The sequence below is a fragment of the Hyaena hyaena genome, unplaced genomic scaffold, assembly GCF_003009895.1.
Source record: "Hyaena hyaena isolate Hyena2069 unplaced genomic scaffold, ASM300989v1 scaffold_57, whole genome shotgun sequence".
Lineage (NCBI taxonomy): Eukaryota > Metazoa > Chordata > Mammalia > Carnivora > Hyaenidae > Hyaena > Hyaena hyaena.
Window position 1 is genome coordinate 3,354,118 of NW_024080690.1, and position 17,362 is coordinate 3,371,479.

Sequence of the window (17,362 nt, forward strand, 5' to 3'; positions counted from 1 at the left end):
CTAATATCACACCTCTTTCTTTATGGAGTATAATGACTAAATTGATCATTATCATCCCCCACCGAATTTTGTTCCAGTGTTGAAACTCTGGCATTTCTGTGATGCATTTTCTTGCAGTTAGACTACACTTATTTCAGAAATAGCATGTGTTTTTTTAAATTATCTTAAGGCCAAATATGAATGTTTCATTCTTTACAATAAGTTTTTGTCTACATTTAGATGAGACTGTTAACTGGTATTCCAGTAGTGAAGAGGAAGAAGGAAGCAGTGTCAAGTCAATACTGAAAACATTACAGAAACAAACAGAAACTCTGAGGAATCAGCAACAGCCTTCCACAGAGCTCAGCACTCCTACTGATCCAAGACTTGCTAAAGAGAAAAGTAAAGGAAACCAAGTTGTTGACCCTAGACTTCGTACTATCCCAAGGCAAGACATGAGAAAAGCTTCTGAGTCGGCCCCTCTGGATCTTAGACTTGCATGGGATCCCAGGAAATTAAGAGGGAGTGGAAGTAGTCACATAGGATCTTCCGTTGGAACAAAGTTCGAGTCACATCATGCAAATGCTGGCTCTGTCAAACACAAAAGAGGAGATGATGATGATGAAGATACAGAAAGAGAATTGAGAGAAAAAGCTTTCTTAATACCTTTGGATTCTTCCCCTGGTATAATGCTCCAGGATCCAAGGTCACAACTGAGACAGTTCAGTCACATTAAAATGGATATTATCCTAACCAAACCCAACTTTGCAAAACACATCGTGTGGGCTCCAGAAGATTTACTTCCAGTCCCCTTACCTAAACCTGACCCAGTATCTTCAATCAATTTACCTCTGCCCCCTCTTATAGCTGACCAGAGGCTCAATAGGTTATGGAATACAAAAAGTGATCTTCATCAGAACACAGTGCCCATTGATTCAAAATTAGCAGCCAAAGCCAAAATTAACACCACAAACAGAGAAGGCTACCTAGAACAATTTGGAGACTTACATAATTCAGGAAGTAAATTAGGAGATCCTAGGCTGCAAAAAAATTTTGATCCTAGACTTCATAGACTGCACAGTACAGAGTCTCATCAGGCGGTTATGAAGGATTCACATACATTAAAGGGTGCCCCTCATTTAGCCAGATCCAACCCTGGTTCATCACAGCCCTCAGGGGCAGTAACTAGCAATTCTGGTTCTGGGCCTTTGCCCCCATATGCCCCTAAACTCTCATCTTCAGCTGGCCTTCCACTGGGAACTCCAAGTTCAGTTCTTAGTGGCATTAGTTTATATGACCCTAGAGAGCATGGTTCATCATCTACATCAGAGCAAGCAACAGAAAATGCAGAGAACCAGAAAAAAAGTGGTAGTTTAAAAAGTAGTGACAAAAATGAACCTTCTCCTGGAGAAGCAATCCCACCACAGAAAACCAGTCCGAATGTGGAAGTCACTGTTGACGGGCCAGCTGACCCACAGGCAGATAATCTCAGGAGTTCTGGTGTGGTTCAGGTCCCAGCAGTGCACAGTCTTCCTATTCAGGCATTAACAGGCTTAATTAGACCTCAGTATAGCGATCCAAGGCAGTCAAGGCAGCCAGGACAAATGAGCCCCACCCCAGAAAATGATCCCAGTAGAGAACCAGATGACAAATCTCTGAAAGAGGTTTTTAAAACTTTTGATCCAACTGCTTCACCATTTTGTTAGCTATTGCGTACTTAAGCAATTCTTTTCACTCTTGTGACTATTGCAGTCCTCTGCTGTTTTGTAACTGGTTTACCTCTATAGTTTATTTATTTTTAAATTATAAATACTTCTCAGCTGCTAGTATCAGAACCACATGAAGTTATATCCTCTAAAGCCTGTGGTATTTTATATAATATTTTTATAACTTTAAGAGACTGTAGTAATTGACATAGAAACTTATCTATCATGTTAGCTTCGGTAAAAGTACTTTTATCATAAATAAACCATCATGAACTCAACACTCTGCCCAATATATGCCAGTTGTCTTTCATAATCAATGTTTAGATAAACAATCCCCACTTTTATATGGTTGTTAGTTTCAAGCAATATGATGTACATTACTTTTGAGCAACAGTATTTTGACTAGGATCTTCTCTATTTGTCAATCCAGAACTGATTAATACGCAATGCTAACTGCTAACTAAAATGTAAAATGAAGTAAAGAAAACATTTTTAAAATCACAATTAGCAGAGCAATCCATGTTTAAGGGCATCACTTTTATTAGTATTGGCAATATTATTTGTGTAAATGAAGCATTTGAATGTCCTATCTTTTAAAAGTATTTTATCGTATACTGTATCATAGAAGTTGGAGATACATAGATTGTTTTTGCTAAAGTGGAAAATTCCCAAGTTCTCTAACATAACTTTTTAAATGTAGTTTTTCATATTAAATAGTTATGAGTTATTGCTGTGTTACATTGTGATGTTTATGTGTTTCAATGTTTTTTGTCTTTAGCAGCATAATTTATATTACTTTTTCAAATGATGTAGCTGCAATAATTGTATTCATCATGACTTTGGTAATTTTTAACAAAATTTTAATAGATTCAGTGACAGTCTGTAGTGATTATTGCATTGATAATGTTTTAAATGTCCAGGTTCTATATTTTTTCTTAAATGGCAAGAAAACACAGAGATGGTATAATCAACTGTATATGGCTACCAATAAAGAATCTCTCTCAGATCTCTCCTGACTGGCATTCTGTAACAGAGGAGACTGCCTGATATTTAAAGTATTTAATGTCCTCATAGATTGGAAATCTCCTAAATTGATTAGAAATTGTATTTTTATGAAAAACAATTTGTAGTCATTTTTGTGTATTTATTGCAGTATATGAGTAATGGCAGCCCTATTTGTTTTATACATATATTATTTATAACGGAAACTGAGTATTACACTAATATTCATATCTTGAACTGGATGTGTGTGACAGTGTTTGCTGGTAACGACTCCAATAAGTAACTTGAAAACAGCGTTTCATTATAAAAGATAATGAAAGTGGGGGAGATCGATCTTTGGATGAAAACAGCTACCCTTGAAAAGTAGTTTTAAAAACACATAGCAAAATATTTCTGTGGGAACCTAACACTCAGAAAGCATATGTTAAATATTAGTACATATTTTTCCTGTTTACTTCTTCATGTTTTTCTTTTTTGTGCTTTGATTCCATACTTAAATGGAGCTGCAGCTAAGTGAACACAGTGCTTACCACAGCATTGTGTTCCAAGCGGAAGGACAGTTGTTGGAGGGGATGTGAATTTCTACTATTTATATTTTGGTTACATTGTTGCCTAAAATGGCTCTGGATAACATTTTTGGTTAAAAAGTGTACTTTAAAGCCACCATAGAAAGTATTTTCTGATTTACTGTCCATATGAACTTTATTGTATACACACATACATATACATACATATATATAATATTCCTTTATCAGGGAAAAAGTCAGTAAAATTGCTGAATTTTAGTAATTGATAATTTTAGCAAATCCTTAATTCCCTCATGTACTTTATAATTATATTAAGTAATGCCATTTATATCTTAAATATCATACAAAAAAGCTAATTTGGCTTGTTAAAGATCAAAATAGAATCCAAATTCTTAACAGAAGATCCTTTTTACCAAGAGAAGTTGAAATATTAATTAAAAAGTAAGGTTTAAAAATCATTAATGCAAATTATAATGTTCACTTGCTCAGTATTCTTGGTCCTTGTTATCTCAGTCAGTGTCCTAGAGGCTATTTTTTAAGAAAGTGTGGACTTAGTTTAAAATTTAACAATATATTTTATATGAAAATTTTATAATTATGTTTAAAATAATGACTTTAATTTGTGGTCTTTTTAAATTGAGATAACTTTAGCTTAAGGGATATTCTGTCGTATCCTGTCAACTTAGATTATTTGTATCTTCTTCTTTCCTTTTTCTCACCAAAATCGAGTAAGTAGCCATTTCCCCTAATGAATAAGCTCCTTTTTAAGATGAATCGGTGTTTGTTAGAATCCATGTAAATTGATTTACACCAGCGCACTGTAAAGTACTTTATGTCCCTGTTCTTATAAGCCAAACATTTACAGATAACAGAAATAACTTGTGTCCTGAAAGAGTTTGGATGAGACTCACTGACTGAGATGTAACTTAACTATTGATACTGTTTTGTGGCAGAAGGTTTATCCCTATTTACTGTGATGTTGAGTGGAATGGGATATATCAGGGTGTTACATTGGAATACCCAGATGACTGTGATTTAGATTGGGCAACTACTTTCCCATATCTTGTTTAGTCTTTGCCCAAAACTCCTGTCTCTGGAGCTTTCCCAGTTAAGTAAGACCTCACTCTGAACCCTGAAAGAAAACCAAATATTGGAATGATTTCAAATTCTGCTCAGCAATTAGATCTGCTTCCGTAGGATCCTCTGTTACCCAGCTGTATATACCAAACTCTAGCATTAGTGTGCAAGCAAAACAGCCTAAGTAGGCGATGATATTTGCTTAGGTTTCTGTGTGTCTTTTTAACTTGCCATAAGGACTTTAAATAGTAGTTTTCCTTGCCAGTCCTACTTATTTTAAGAGTGGAAGAATAGTTGATTAGTAAGAAATCCTGCATAAGCTTACGTATAAGCCACTTTGCTGAATTAATTAGAAGAGAGAGGAGAAGGAAAGGAGAACTTAGAAGGGCTGGGTTTTTTTAAAGAACCATGAATACATATTCTTGTTCTAGATTGATATATGGGTGTTTTTTTTCCTCAAGGTCCAGTTCTTTATCTGTGAAATGGGTATAATTTTGACTGCTCATAGATTTGATATAAAGTGAATGAATTATTACTTTAAAGCATTTTAAAGTGTAAAATTGGTTTATAACTTTTACAAACATAATCATTATACTTCTGCTAGGGTGCACTAAGCTGTACAAATTCTAAAATAACGTGTTTTGTGTGGTTCACCAATTTTATGAAGTTTCAGATGATAATACATTGAAGACACAATAGAATTGTGTGAGAAGTTATTTTGCAGAATATTAACCCATCAAGTTAACAATTCCCTTTAACATTTTGTGTGTTAGTAAGACATAGGACTTTCATATTTTAGAGCTGTAGGGACTTGTAGTGTCTTTTCAAGATCTGACCACTCTGCCCATTTTGTACAAGTTGGATATTGATGGAGGGTTAAAAATGCTGTGACAGTCCATATTGCATGGTGTATTTGCTTCAGTTAGAGCATGTGTGGTGAGGGCAAAGTGGCCAATTTATTCATTATAAAAACCATTGGTCTTAGAAACAGCAGAGATGTTTACTCCCACTTCTTATGTATTTCTGCAAGCACATGACTCAGAGGTATTTCTGAGTGCCCACTTGCTTGAGAAAGGTATCATTTTCCTTTGGTTAATGGCGACTTAAAGTTTAGAAGTTCCTAGGGACCTAAATGTGAGGTCTTGTTAAAACCTTTCCAATCGCACAACACAAAGTCTTAAGGTGAAGATGTTCTCCCTGAGTTCACCCTTCTGCGCTTAAGGGCTATGTCTCAGAGGGGTGGTGTGTGCTAAAGGCTGTACCTTGGAGGGGTTGTCTGCAGTCATGAGGTCGGCTGATCGGGCCCCTGCACACTTCAGTAATTGGGCTTTTTGTGAATATCTAAAATGAAGAGTTGTAATTATCTTTTCAGAAATGGGTTGGCAGTGTTTGATCATATGGTCAAAATTAAGTCTAGTAGGATATATAAGTCATTAGTAAACTTAGTTTAAATAAGGCTTAGTTTAGGAAATGTAAGCTTTAACAAAATGTAACCAAACAGTACTTGAGTGTCTAGAGCTGTTTTCCTCACGTGTGTGTTATGGTTTAGCATTTATGAAATGTCTTTACCCAGAGTAGTTTAATGTGACTTACAGAACCAGTTTTCAGTAGCTACCAATCACCAAATTGCTGGGCTTTTGTTTTGTTTTGTTTTGTTTTTGTTTTTGAGTATGTTATTTATCAGCGGTATCTGCCAGTTGTAACAAAGCCCATATTAACCTTCTTTTCTTGGAAAAGATATAGACCTAAAAAAGGACTTTAGGTTAACATCACCATAATATTTAGAATTTCTCATTTTTAAATAAGAAATAAAAAGCACACTTTAAATTGCATTTTATGCTTTTAGAGGCAAGACCACTATGTGCCTCTTTACTTTGCTGTTTTCCCACAGCAACAAGCCTAGTGCTAGGCACACGGGTGGGTGCTTGTGTTAATTGCTTGCTAATTGCTTCCCAGTATCCTCCAAGTTTAGATTTTGATGTGGCAGAGCCATTCCATGATTGTATCCAAGAGTACAATTCATAAAGTATACCTCTTCAGTGGACACAAGGTACCTACCTTCTCTTTTTTGTCTCCCCTCTCCCTCTCCCAACCAAACAATGTGAAGGTAGGGTTATGGCAGCTTTACTTACTCCAAGAGTCCTCCAGTTTTACAAGTTAACTTGACTACTTTGTGGTAGAAATCTGAATTGATCAATAATTTATTCCTGTAGATCTATGATGGATTCATTCTTTCTGTAACCAGAAAGAACTGCATAATCAGAGACATCTTTTTATTTTACAATATATTTGTCTAATTTATCTGTTCCTGTTCTCAAAGTATCAACCACAGTTATGAAGTTATGCCTAGCCTGGTGAATTTCCAGTAACATTAAAATGTTTCTTTATCCCAAAACCGTGAAAGGTCATTTACCCTTTAATGTCAAGAATTGGACTCTATATTGGGTCCTGCGTGTTGCTTAATACCCTTCATTACCCTTTGGAATAGAACAATCATGTGTCGCAGTGGACAAAATCATGTGGGCATAGAGAAAATCTGTCTATGTATTTTATGGGCTTGTTTATCCTGAATCTTGTCTTTAAAACTTTAAATTTGTTGGAAAAAGTTAATGTATAGCTAATACAGCATTTTAGAAAAATATTAGCTCTGAATGATCAGTCCCCACACTTGCTGGCTCATTACTGATTTTAATACCTCTGTGAGGGTATTAAGGTTGAGAGAGCAAAAAAATTTGCATTACCTAATATTATTTTATCAGAGGTCTGATATATAGTTTATTGTAAAAGAATGAAATATATAGAGCACCCCCCAAAAAATAACTAGCCATGTTATTCCCAAACCTCCATTATGAGCAATATTTTCGTGTTAGTTGTCAGTGATAGACTATACATTTTATATGCTTTTTAAATAGAGAAAGTGAAAAATAATCATTGTTACCAGAGGTTTTTGTCCACCTCTGTTTTACAGAAGTTTGCCTTCCATTTGTTTGAGAGGGAAGTCAAGTAAGATAGGAGAATATCTTTTCAGGAGGTAGAATGATATTTCCTTATAAAAGTGACAATCAAGAAATAGTCATTTGTATACTTAACTTGCCAAAGTTTTAGAAAGAATTTTACATTCCTGACCCTAAATCCACTATCCCACCCACCCAGGGTTCAGAAAGGGCTCAGCACAGATCCAGGTTTCCAGGGCCCAGGTCATTTTGTTTTCAGTCCAGGGCCTCTATGCTTGCACATGGCAAAGGCATGGATGGCACTTGTGCCCTAGGACGCAGTGTGTGCCTGTGTTTGGAGGCAGGGGGTTGGGGTGGGGGGTGGGGAGTGATCTGTGTTCAGACTCATGATTGTCCATTTTCTGTCAGATCTACAAGTACTATCTATGGGCTAAAATGCAAGTTAAACCTATTCAGAATGAGGTGGGATTTTAAAACAAAAAATTACTAGTGTTATTATTTCATTTCCCCAAGTTGTATCTCAAATGTTGGGGAAATGCTGCCTTGACTGTTTCACTTTGCAAGGTTTTAGTAGATACCAATTTAGTAAATTAACTATACTGTCTGTTCAAGATACCAGCAGGGTGTATTTTGCTGAATTGATAAATTACTCTACTTAAGGACTAACAAATCATTTGGTAAAATCAGGAATATTATTTCTTTTCATTTACTAATAACTTTCCAAGTTATGTTCTGTTGTTGAAAGTTTCTGTAATTTTTTCCTGTCACACCTTTCTATTGTCTGACCTTAAATAAAAATGTTTCTAATAATATCTGTCTAGCACTGTGTTGCTTTCCTTTAATAAATCTTCTTCCTTTAAAGATAGAATACAGGGAAGCATGTACTCATATAAGAACTTACAAATGGAGCCCATCCCAGGGCTTCCTGAAAGAAAGATGGTAGTCCTTCAGTGTATCTGAGGTACAGAGATTGTGCTTCCCGTAGCCACCCAGATCAAAGCATCTTACGTCCTCTATTTCCTGCGACTGCCTGCATTCTGGACATGTAATTATCTCTTAAGTGAGCTCACATTCATTTTCTATTAAAGGATCTGAATCTGAGACGTTGCTAGCACATGTACTGCTTAGAGCGGAGCAGGACACCTCAGGACCAGAGCGGGACCTCATCACAGAAGGAGGGCTCAGAACAATGGGGGTATGTGCTTCCCTTCGAGGTGAGGAGCAACAAAGAAGTGACTGATAACTTTTCATTTGAGTTTAAAAATGTACTTTAAAGCCACCATAGAAAGTATTTTCTGGTTTATTGTCCACATGAACTTTATTGTATACACACACACATACATATACATATATATAATATAATGGGGTAAAGAATTTGAAGCAACAAAGGCACCTAAACAAAGTTGCAAATTAGAGAGGATAAAGGGTGACAATGTGGAGGAGAGAAGAAGTGGAGGTGGGGGAAGGAGCAAAGGGAATAAAAGGTCGCAGTCAGCAAAGGGGAAAACTGCAGAAAGAAAGCCCACAAGGAAGAGAGTGTCAAGAAGGAAGAGGTCCCTGGAGGTAGATGAGTCAAGAACTCAGGGAGACCAAATTCTGAGAAGAGCCCATTGCATCTGACAAATTGGAGAAAAGAAAAATGAAAAATTAAGCCAGATTTTTGAAGGATTGGTGGATGGTAAAGAAACAAAACAACAGCGATAGACTAATATCTCCAGGAACTTGGTTCTGAATAGTAGAAGACCCAGGGAATGTTTCTGAAAAAAAAAGGAGACTCAAACATGAGCCAGAGAAAAGGGAACTCAAAAAGAGAAGCAAGCACTTCCCCTGCTGGCTAAGAGGGAGTGACAGAGACTAGGTTATACACACATCCTGCATCCGCAAAACAGCCAGATAAAACATAAACAGTAGTGTTCAGAGTTGGACCCCAGGCAGCATAGGACACTCACCCTTAAGAGAGATTAAATCCAATAGGCAAGTGCTCGCTTCGGCAGCACATATACTAAATCCAATAGGCAAATTCACACTTCTTGCAGATTTCAATACCCTTCACTCAAAATGGATACAAAAAGTAGAATGAACATCAGGGAACATCACAGAAGACTTGCACCAACAGTGTCGATCAACTTGCTCCAACTGGTGTTCATAGAACATTCCACCTAACAACAGCAGAGTGTACATTCTTTCCTACTGCATGTGGAACATTTATTGAGATAGACTGTACCCCAGGCCCTAAAACAAAGCCCGGTAAATTTAAGAAGATTTAAATAATGCAAAGAATGTCTTTTGACCACAAAGGAATTAAATCTGAAGTCAAAACAGAAAAAATATCTGGAAATCCCCCCCCCAATACTTTGAAACTAAATAACACAGTTGCAAATAATCCATTGGGTTAACAGAGAATTCAAAAAGGAAATCAGAATGTATTGTGAGAAAAAAATAATAAAACTTGGTGGCTAATGCTAAAGTAGTGCTTAGAAATCACTGCAGTAAGGCGGAGGAAAAATATATGTTTGCACGTATAGGAGGATTAGGAGGAACTTGACGGAGGAACAAGGGGGAGAAGAAGGGGGGAAATGGTGGGGGAAAGGGAGAGAGGCAAACCCTGAGAGACTCCTGAATGCTGACAAAAACTGAGGACTGATGGATGTGGGGGGTGGGGGGGATGGGCATGGAGGAGGACACTTGCGGGGATGAGCACTGGGTGTTATGTGGAAACTAATTTGACAATAAACTATTTGTAAAAAAAAAGAAAGAAAGAAAGAAAGAAATCACTGCAGTAAAAGCCTGTATTAGAAAAGAACACTACAGAATAATGATCTCTGGTTGCACATTCAGAAACTTGAAAAGGAGAACAAGTTAAGCCCAAAGTCATGATATGAAATATCAAAAAGGGGCACCTGGGTGGCTCAGTCGGTTAAGCGTCAGACTTCGGCTCAGGTCATGATCTTGAAGTCCGTGAGTTTGAGTCCCATGTCGGGCTCTGTGCTGACAGTTCAGAGTCTGGACCCTGCCTCGGATTCTGTGTCTCCCCCTCTCTCTGCCCCTCCCCCACTCTCATTCTCTATCTCAAAAGTAAATAAACATTGAAAAAAATTTTTTAAATAAAAAACCCCAGAAATATAGGAAAGAAAATCAATAAACCAAAAGTTGGTTATTTAAAAAGATAAATAAAATGGATAAATCTCTACATCCATCTTTCAGAAGAAAACCTAGGAGGAAATCTTGTGACCTAAGTATGGCAAAGAGTCCTGAGCATCTGAAAAGGCTCACATCACAGTAATCATGCTGAAGGAAAGAAGCCAGAGGGGAAAGAATACTACTATATGATTCTAGTTTTTAAAAAATCCTAGAAAATGCAAGCCAATCTTCAAGTAGCCACGCAAACCCATCCTTGTAGGGAGCCCATCCCAGGCTAACACAAACCTTGGTTTCCCCATACCTTGAACTTGACTGACCTCCCCAGTGTAACCTACACATCTTTTAGGACCTGGCTTCCTGTACAACTGCTACTGTTCTCACTTCGCAACACCTTAATAAAGGCTTAAGCTAATGGGGGCCCGGATGTTTCTCCCCCTCTTCCCACAGTCTCTATGTGATGTTCCTTTGAAGCCCAGAAACAGAAGTATCGTTCCCAGGGGATCAGCCTCACCAGGGGCCCAGGGACATTCCCCCTCACCGAGAGGACTGCCAGCGCAGCTCTGTGCAAAGTCCAGCCCCGGTCACACCACATCCACCCAACCCACATGCCACCCTGTGTCCCCATGGGCTGATTCAGCCTAAGAGTCACTCCCCACTCTGGGCTGCCCATCTCAGGGCCAAGGCACACACATCACCAGACAGTATGACTCAGAGAATACTTCTCAGCCTTTAGAATGCTTCTGGAACCAGGGCTGCGAGTGTTGGGGGACCTTCTGTGCTTGTTTTTCGCAGGCCCAGCTCATCATAGTCCAGGTCCGAAGTTTCTCGAAGTCTGTGCCTTAGCAGTTTTCTTCTCCACTGCACACAGAAGGCAGCAACTTCCAGTTCTTCTGGATCTGAGGAAGGCTGTCTCAAGCCCTGGATGAGAGAGAGAGGTAATTACGTGTCCTGGGGACACTGTGCACACTTTCCTAGGGTCAGCTGACGTGAGCTCTTACTTAGTTAGCAAACTCCCCTGACTGAAGGCGGAGCTCATTTTCTGACACATTGGCCCTAATTTCTTTTTTAGTTTGTATATGTATGTATGTAATCACTATACCCAACATAGGGCTCAAACTCATGACCCCAAGATCGAGTCATATGCTCTTAGGGCGCCTAGGTGGTTCAGTCAGTTGAGCGTGAAACTTTTTTTTTTTTTTTTAATATTTTTATTTATTTCTAGGAGAGAGAGAAAGAGACAGCGTGACCAGGGGAGGGTCAGAGAGAGAGGGAGATACAGACTCTGAAATAGGCTCCAGGCTCTGAGCTGGTCATCAGCACAGAGCCCGACGCGAGGCTCGAACCCACGAACCGCGAGATCATGACCTAAGCGAAAGTCGGACGCTTAACCTACTAAGCCACCCAGGCGCCCTGAGCATGAAACTCTTGATTTCAGCTCAAGTCATGATCCCAGGGTTATGGGATCGAGCCCGGCATTGGGATTCTCTTCTCCCTCTCTCTCTCTCTGCCCCTCTCTGCTCACACACTCTCTCTAAAATTAAGTTAGATTAGGTTAGATTAGATTTTAAATTAAATTTAAAAAGAGTCACGTGCTCTTCTGACTGAGCCAGGCCAGGCGCCACTGGCCCTAACTGAATAGAGATCAAGGAATTGTGTTTGAAAGCATCCTCTTAACTAAAGCCTACTCATTCCCCCTCTCATGAAAGAAGCACAACAGAACAAAAGGACCTTACGTGGGTCAGGATCAAATGTTCTGAGAATGTAGCCAATTAAAAAATTCTCTCTCTACCCCAAATTCTGCCTCCTTTTGGATCTTGCTTTCTTCATTTTGCGTTATGCAAACTATCCATGGGTCTTTGGCCAGTGGCTTACACAGAGCCAGGACACAGGTGCCCACGGCAAGGACACAGCCCCGCCCTCAGGTTCTCCTGCACTCAAGTGGCCTGGAGACTGGCCTGTGGGGACTGGCCCACCTCAAGTGGTGCTGCAGGGTGAGCAGGAGGCTGAGACGGTGGTCATGCCAGCAGGGAGGGACTCTGCTCCCTAGGGGCCAGGCCTGAGCTCTTTCTTCTCTTAGGCTTTAGGAGACTCTGGAGCCCAGTTTTCAAATGCTTCTCACCAGGTATGTCTATTTGATGTTCTCTTTGAGCTTACCTGGTACAAGTTGCTTTAAACTTGAAATTTTTCATTCTATTTATTTAGCACCTCTCCATGCACCAGCCCACAAATCTAGGTCTGTGGCTTCATGGAGTTTACTTTTTTTTTTTTTTTTCTAATTTTAATTCCAGTAGAGTTAACATATGGTGTTACATTATTTTCAGGTGTACAATACAGTGATTCCACACTTCCATGCGGCAGCCAGTGTTCATCACAACAAGTGCACATGGAGTTTACAATTTCTTTTAATTAATTCATTTATTTATTTTGAGAGAGAGAGAGAGAAAGAGAGGCAGAGAGAGAGGGAGAGAGAGAATCCCAAGCAGGCTGCCTGCTGACGTAGGGCTCGAACCCACAAACCATGAGATCATGATCCATGCCAAAACTGAGTCAGAAGCTTAACCGACTGAGCTACCCAGGACCCCAGGAGTTTACATTTTCATAAATGTTCCTTTCAGCCTGTGACCCCAAGCTGTGGTGCCGGGCATGTGTAGTGTCTGCCAATGCCCGATTTTGGGCTTAGCACTTACCCGCAGACTTGCAGCTTCTGTGGTCCTCACGGTCTTGGACACAGTCCGGAGGAGCTGCTGAGCGTTTTCCAGCAGGAGCTCTTCGGAGGACTTGCTTCTGGCCAGAGACGCCTTTACACTTGAGAGTTTACAGGAAGAAAGCAATGTTACACCAGGGAAGAGATGCCATCTCAAATACTGGAAGGTTCTACAATGTGAGCCTCTTCCAGAAAGCGGGATGCCTTTCTAGGGACTATTAGGAAGAAAAATGTTCTGAAGTCAAAATGTAATATTTTAAAATCAAATTAGTATTTTAATACTAAAAAAGTATGAATCAGACAGTATCGACAAATTAACAAGAAGTATGTTTTTTAAGAAAATGACTGAAGAGACACAGCAGAACAAATACCAACATTAATATGTGAGGAGGGCAACAGGAAATTTTGTATACAATTGTACGCAGGACTTAATAGTTCTCAGTGCACCTGGGTGGCTCAGTCAGTATGAAGCATCCACCTTTGGCTCAGGTCATGATCTCACGGTTCATGAGTTGAGCCCCACAACAGGCTCTGTGCTGACAGCTGGGAGCCTGGAGCCTGCTTCAGATTCTGTGTCTCCCTCTCTCTCTGCCCCTTCCCTGCTCGTCCTCTCTCTCAAAATATTAAAAATTAAAAAAAAAAATTCTACTCAAAGATCAGACCGGTACTTCCTAATTAGAGTGCACACCTCAGTGATATCTGTTTTATAGTGAATGTAACTGGATTTAGTTACACAAGTCATTTCCTACAAAGGCAAAAAAAGATGTTGTGAAATTCACCTCCTTTAAAGGATTGAGGGCTTGATAAATATACCTGTCTTAATCATGTCTTTTTATTTTCCATATTCTGATGCACTGACATCTTAGGGCCTTGCTGACACCGGAAAAGACTGCCCCTTGCAGGGTTTGTCACTTCCTAGAGTCAGTAAACAACTCACTGGTACTTAAACCTGCAAGCCAGCTGGTCCAAAGCCCTGCCTTGAACACCTCCTTTGTGGAGCTTTTACCCGTGGGGCCTCCTGGGGCCAGGGCCAGGTACCAGACAACTAGAGATAATCTCTATATTCCAGGGCCCGTTGAATATATCCAATGTGGCCTATCCGAAATCCATTTGCCTTCTTCCCCTGTCTTGCCCATTCCTTCCCGCGAAAACTCCAGTAAAGGCTCTTGTCAGGTTCCCCCCTTGCTCCCTCTGCTTTTTGACCAACTCTGGCACTTCACTGTGTGACCCTGTGTGGCACACTATGCCTCCTGTTCCTGGGGATCTTCTTCCTCCAGGATGGTCATTTCCTCATTTGCATGTCTCACCATACCTTGTTGGGAGCCACTCTGAGCCCACTAGTTGAGAAAACTCCTGGTGAGGTTAAAGCAAGTTTGCATGGTCTCTTGCCAATCAGATGACAACAGATATCCACCCCCACTCAATTATTTCTGCTTGAGCACTGACCCCTAAGGTACCTTGCTGATCAATATCGGGAGTGACTTGTCCCCTTATTCTGGCCCTGGTAATGATGATTGCACCTTGTGAAGGAACTTATTGTGGGAACTTCTTCTTTTGATTATGGGAACAGACATCATGTCTCCAGAAGGCCCTGTTTCCCTCCATACTTTCCCTTGAGCTATAAACAGGTTATTGACCCTTACTCATAAAAGATTGACTTTTACATGTACAATTCTGTTTCTACCATTGCATTAGTCCAAGATGTTCATACAGCTCAACATGTAAATCAACTAACCAAAAAAATGTCTCTCATGCCCTAGCTATTCAAGAAATCATAAAACTAGACACAAAGGTAAATGCCCTCGAAGAGACTATTCTATGTATTGGAAATGAGCTAAACTCTTTAAAGGTATGGTTGGCTCTCCGGTGCCGTAAAGAATATAACTGGAAAATCAAGTCTTGCCCAGAGGCAAAATGCCTAACTTAGAGAGAAGGAACAGATAAGGGCAGAACATAAGTTACTACATATCCCTTTGCTAACTGATGGTGTACAGCAACCCCTTCCCTAAGGCCTACTTTCCACAAACACCTTCCCTTACCCTGGCAGCTGTGATGAGGATGGATAAGAGTATCTACAAACCTATGACTTAATCTTAGTGTTATTAAAATGTGAACACCCCGTTATTTTCTTAGTTACTCAACCTCACTATAACTGGGGCAGTTCTGCGAGAAGACTTCTGTAAAACCTGATTCTGTACATTTTCCAAAAACATCTTATCACAAAGAGCCATCCATTGTAAAAATTCCATTTCCTGATGCCATGTTAACATTTGACCTAAAAATAAAGACACCAAAACTGACAGGACGGAGATGCCTGCCTGGTGATCAGAAAGGATCTCGGGGCTCTCTCACTCCCTCCCTCGCCGACACCGTCCATCCTTCAGGGACTCCTGGAGCTGCCAGAGCCGGCCTCTGACAATACCTGCCTGAAACAAATCCCAGGTACCCTCATAACTTGACCTGGAATTGAAATGCTAATATTGACTGAAGTTCCTGTGCCCTTGAGTAGCTAGCCTTAAGGTGATGATGTATTATTTCCTGGAGAGGAGTAGCCACATTTTACTTTTAAATAATTGTTTAAAAAATGTGTATGTGCTGGTCTTGGCAATGTTATTTTTTTTTTGAAAAAAAATTTTTTAATGTTTTATTTATTTCTAGGAGAGAGAGAGGGAGAGAGACAGCGTGAGCAGGGGAGGGTCAGAGAGAGAGGGAGTCACAGACTCTGAAACAGGCTCCAGGCTCTGAGCTGGCAGTCAGCACAGAGCCCGACACGGGGCTCGAACCCACGAACCGCGAGATCATGACCTAAGCGAAAGTCAGACGCTTAACTGACTAAGCCACCCAGGCACCCCTTGACAATGTTATTTTTATGCCTCATAGCAATGATAATAGTTTTAGCTATCAAACTTTCCCATAATATAAGAATATGACAAATGCAGGGGGTGCCAGGATGGCTCAGTCAGTTGAGCATCTGACTCTTGATTTCGGCTCAGGTCGTGATCTTACGTCCATGGGTTCGAGCCTAGTGTAGGGCTCTGTGTTGACAGCGTGGAGCCTGCTTGGGATTTTCTCCCTCCCTCCCCCTCCCCCTGCCCCCCCCTTCCCTCCACCCCAAATAAATAAACTTCAAAAAAAAAAAAAAAAAAGAATATCGGGACACCTGGGTGGCTCAGTTGGTTAAGTGTCTGACTTCAGCTCAGTGGTTTGTGGGTTTGAACCCCGAATCAGGCTCTGTGCTGACAGCTCAGAGCCTGGAGCTTGCTTTGGATCCTGTGTCTCCCTCACTCTGTGTCCCTCTCCCACTCATGCTCTTTCTCTCAAAAATAAACATTAAAAAAAAAAAAAAAGAAATGAAACCATTCCGTTCCATGCTGACATTATCATGTTCTATACTGCCAACACAAAAGCTGTTCTAAGGAGACAATTAATAAAAACTGCTCAGCTCCAGAGTCTGGGCACATTAAATTAATAAATCTTTACATGAGCTCTGTATCGGTATAGCTTTTCTTAGGCAAATGACATTCATAGTGCTTTCACTTTGCAATTAATGTATTTTTAGATAACTGGTATTTTGGTTAAATATGCCTAGTATAAAAACTAATAAGAGAACTAATGGTCAAAATTTAACTGTGGATATAAAGTAGAGATCAGTCATTTATGAACTCTGATGTGATGTGAGGGCTCAGGACCGCTGGAGCAGGTTCACAGCGCTGTGAAGCAAGGGGAGCTTTGAAGGGGAATGGAAGTCCTGATGTATTTGGTTTTTAAACAGCCCTTACAGTTACTCTATGTTTGCACCTCCTCAGGAACTAGTTTTCCATGTTCAATCTTTTTTTTCCTTTCATATTCATATTACCCGATACAATCTTTTTGAGATAAATGGAGAAATGACAGTGGCTTAAAATTATTTTTTTGTCTTTTGTAATACTCCTGTATATTTTCAACATTTGTTTAGTATTCTCAACATAAGTGTAGACTCTTGGGGGAAATATTTTTTAAAGTATAAAAAAAAAAAAAAAAAAAAAAAGAACTGCCTAAGCCCTCCGCCCGGCCCTGGAGAAAGCAGAACACAGCAGTCACAACTGAAGCTGTTTCCTACCTGGAGATGATACGAAGCTGGTTGCTCATTGTTTGAATCTGCTCTACCACACACAGAAGCTCCTGGGAACATCTTTGATCTATGCAGTTCTTAGCAATGATGCGGATGAGTCTGGCGAAGTTTTGTCCAGAAGTCGCAATTTTCCTAGCAGAGGTAATGAGCTGGTCTTTTGT

The 17,362-nt window shown here is 39.9% G+C and overlaps 1 protein-coding gene across 1 annotated transcript in view; it reads left to right on the plus strand.

Moving 5' to 3' along the window:
• The window catches only part of ZC3H6 (zinc finger CCCH-type containing 6), a 76,818-nt gene extending 73,895 nt beyond the window's left edge, over positions 1 to 2,923 (plus strand). Inside the window, exon 12 of the mRNA XM_039231775.1 lies at positions 220 to 2,923. Within this exon, the coding sequence (XP_039087706.1) occupies positions 220 to 1,685 (1,466 nt within the window). The 3' untranslated portion in view covers positions 1,686 to 2,923. The remainder of the gene's footprint in view (positions 1 to 219) is intronic.
• The last annotated feature ends 14,439 nt before the right edge of the window (positions 2,924 to 17,362 follow it).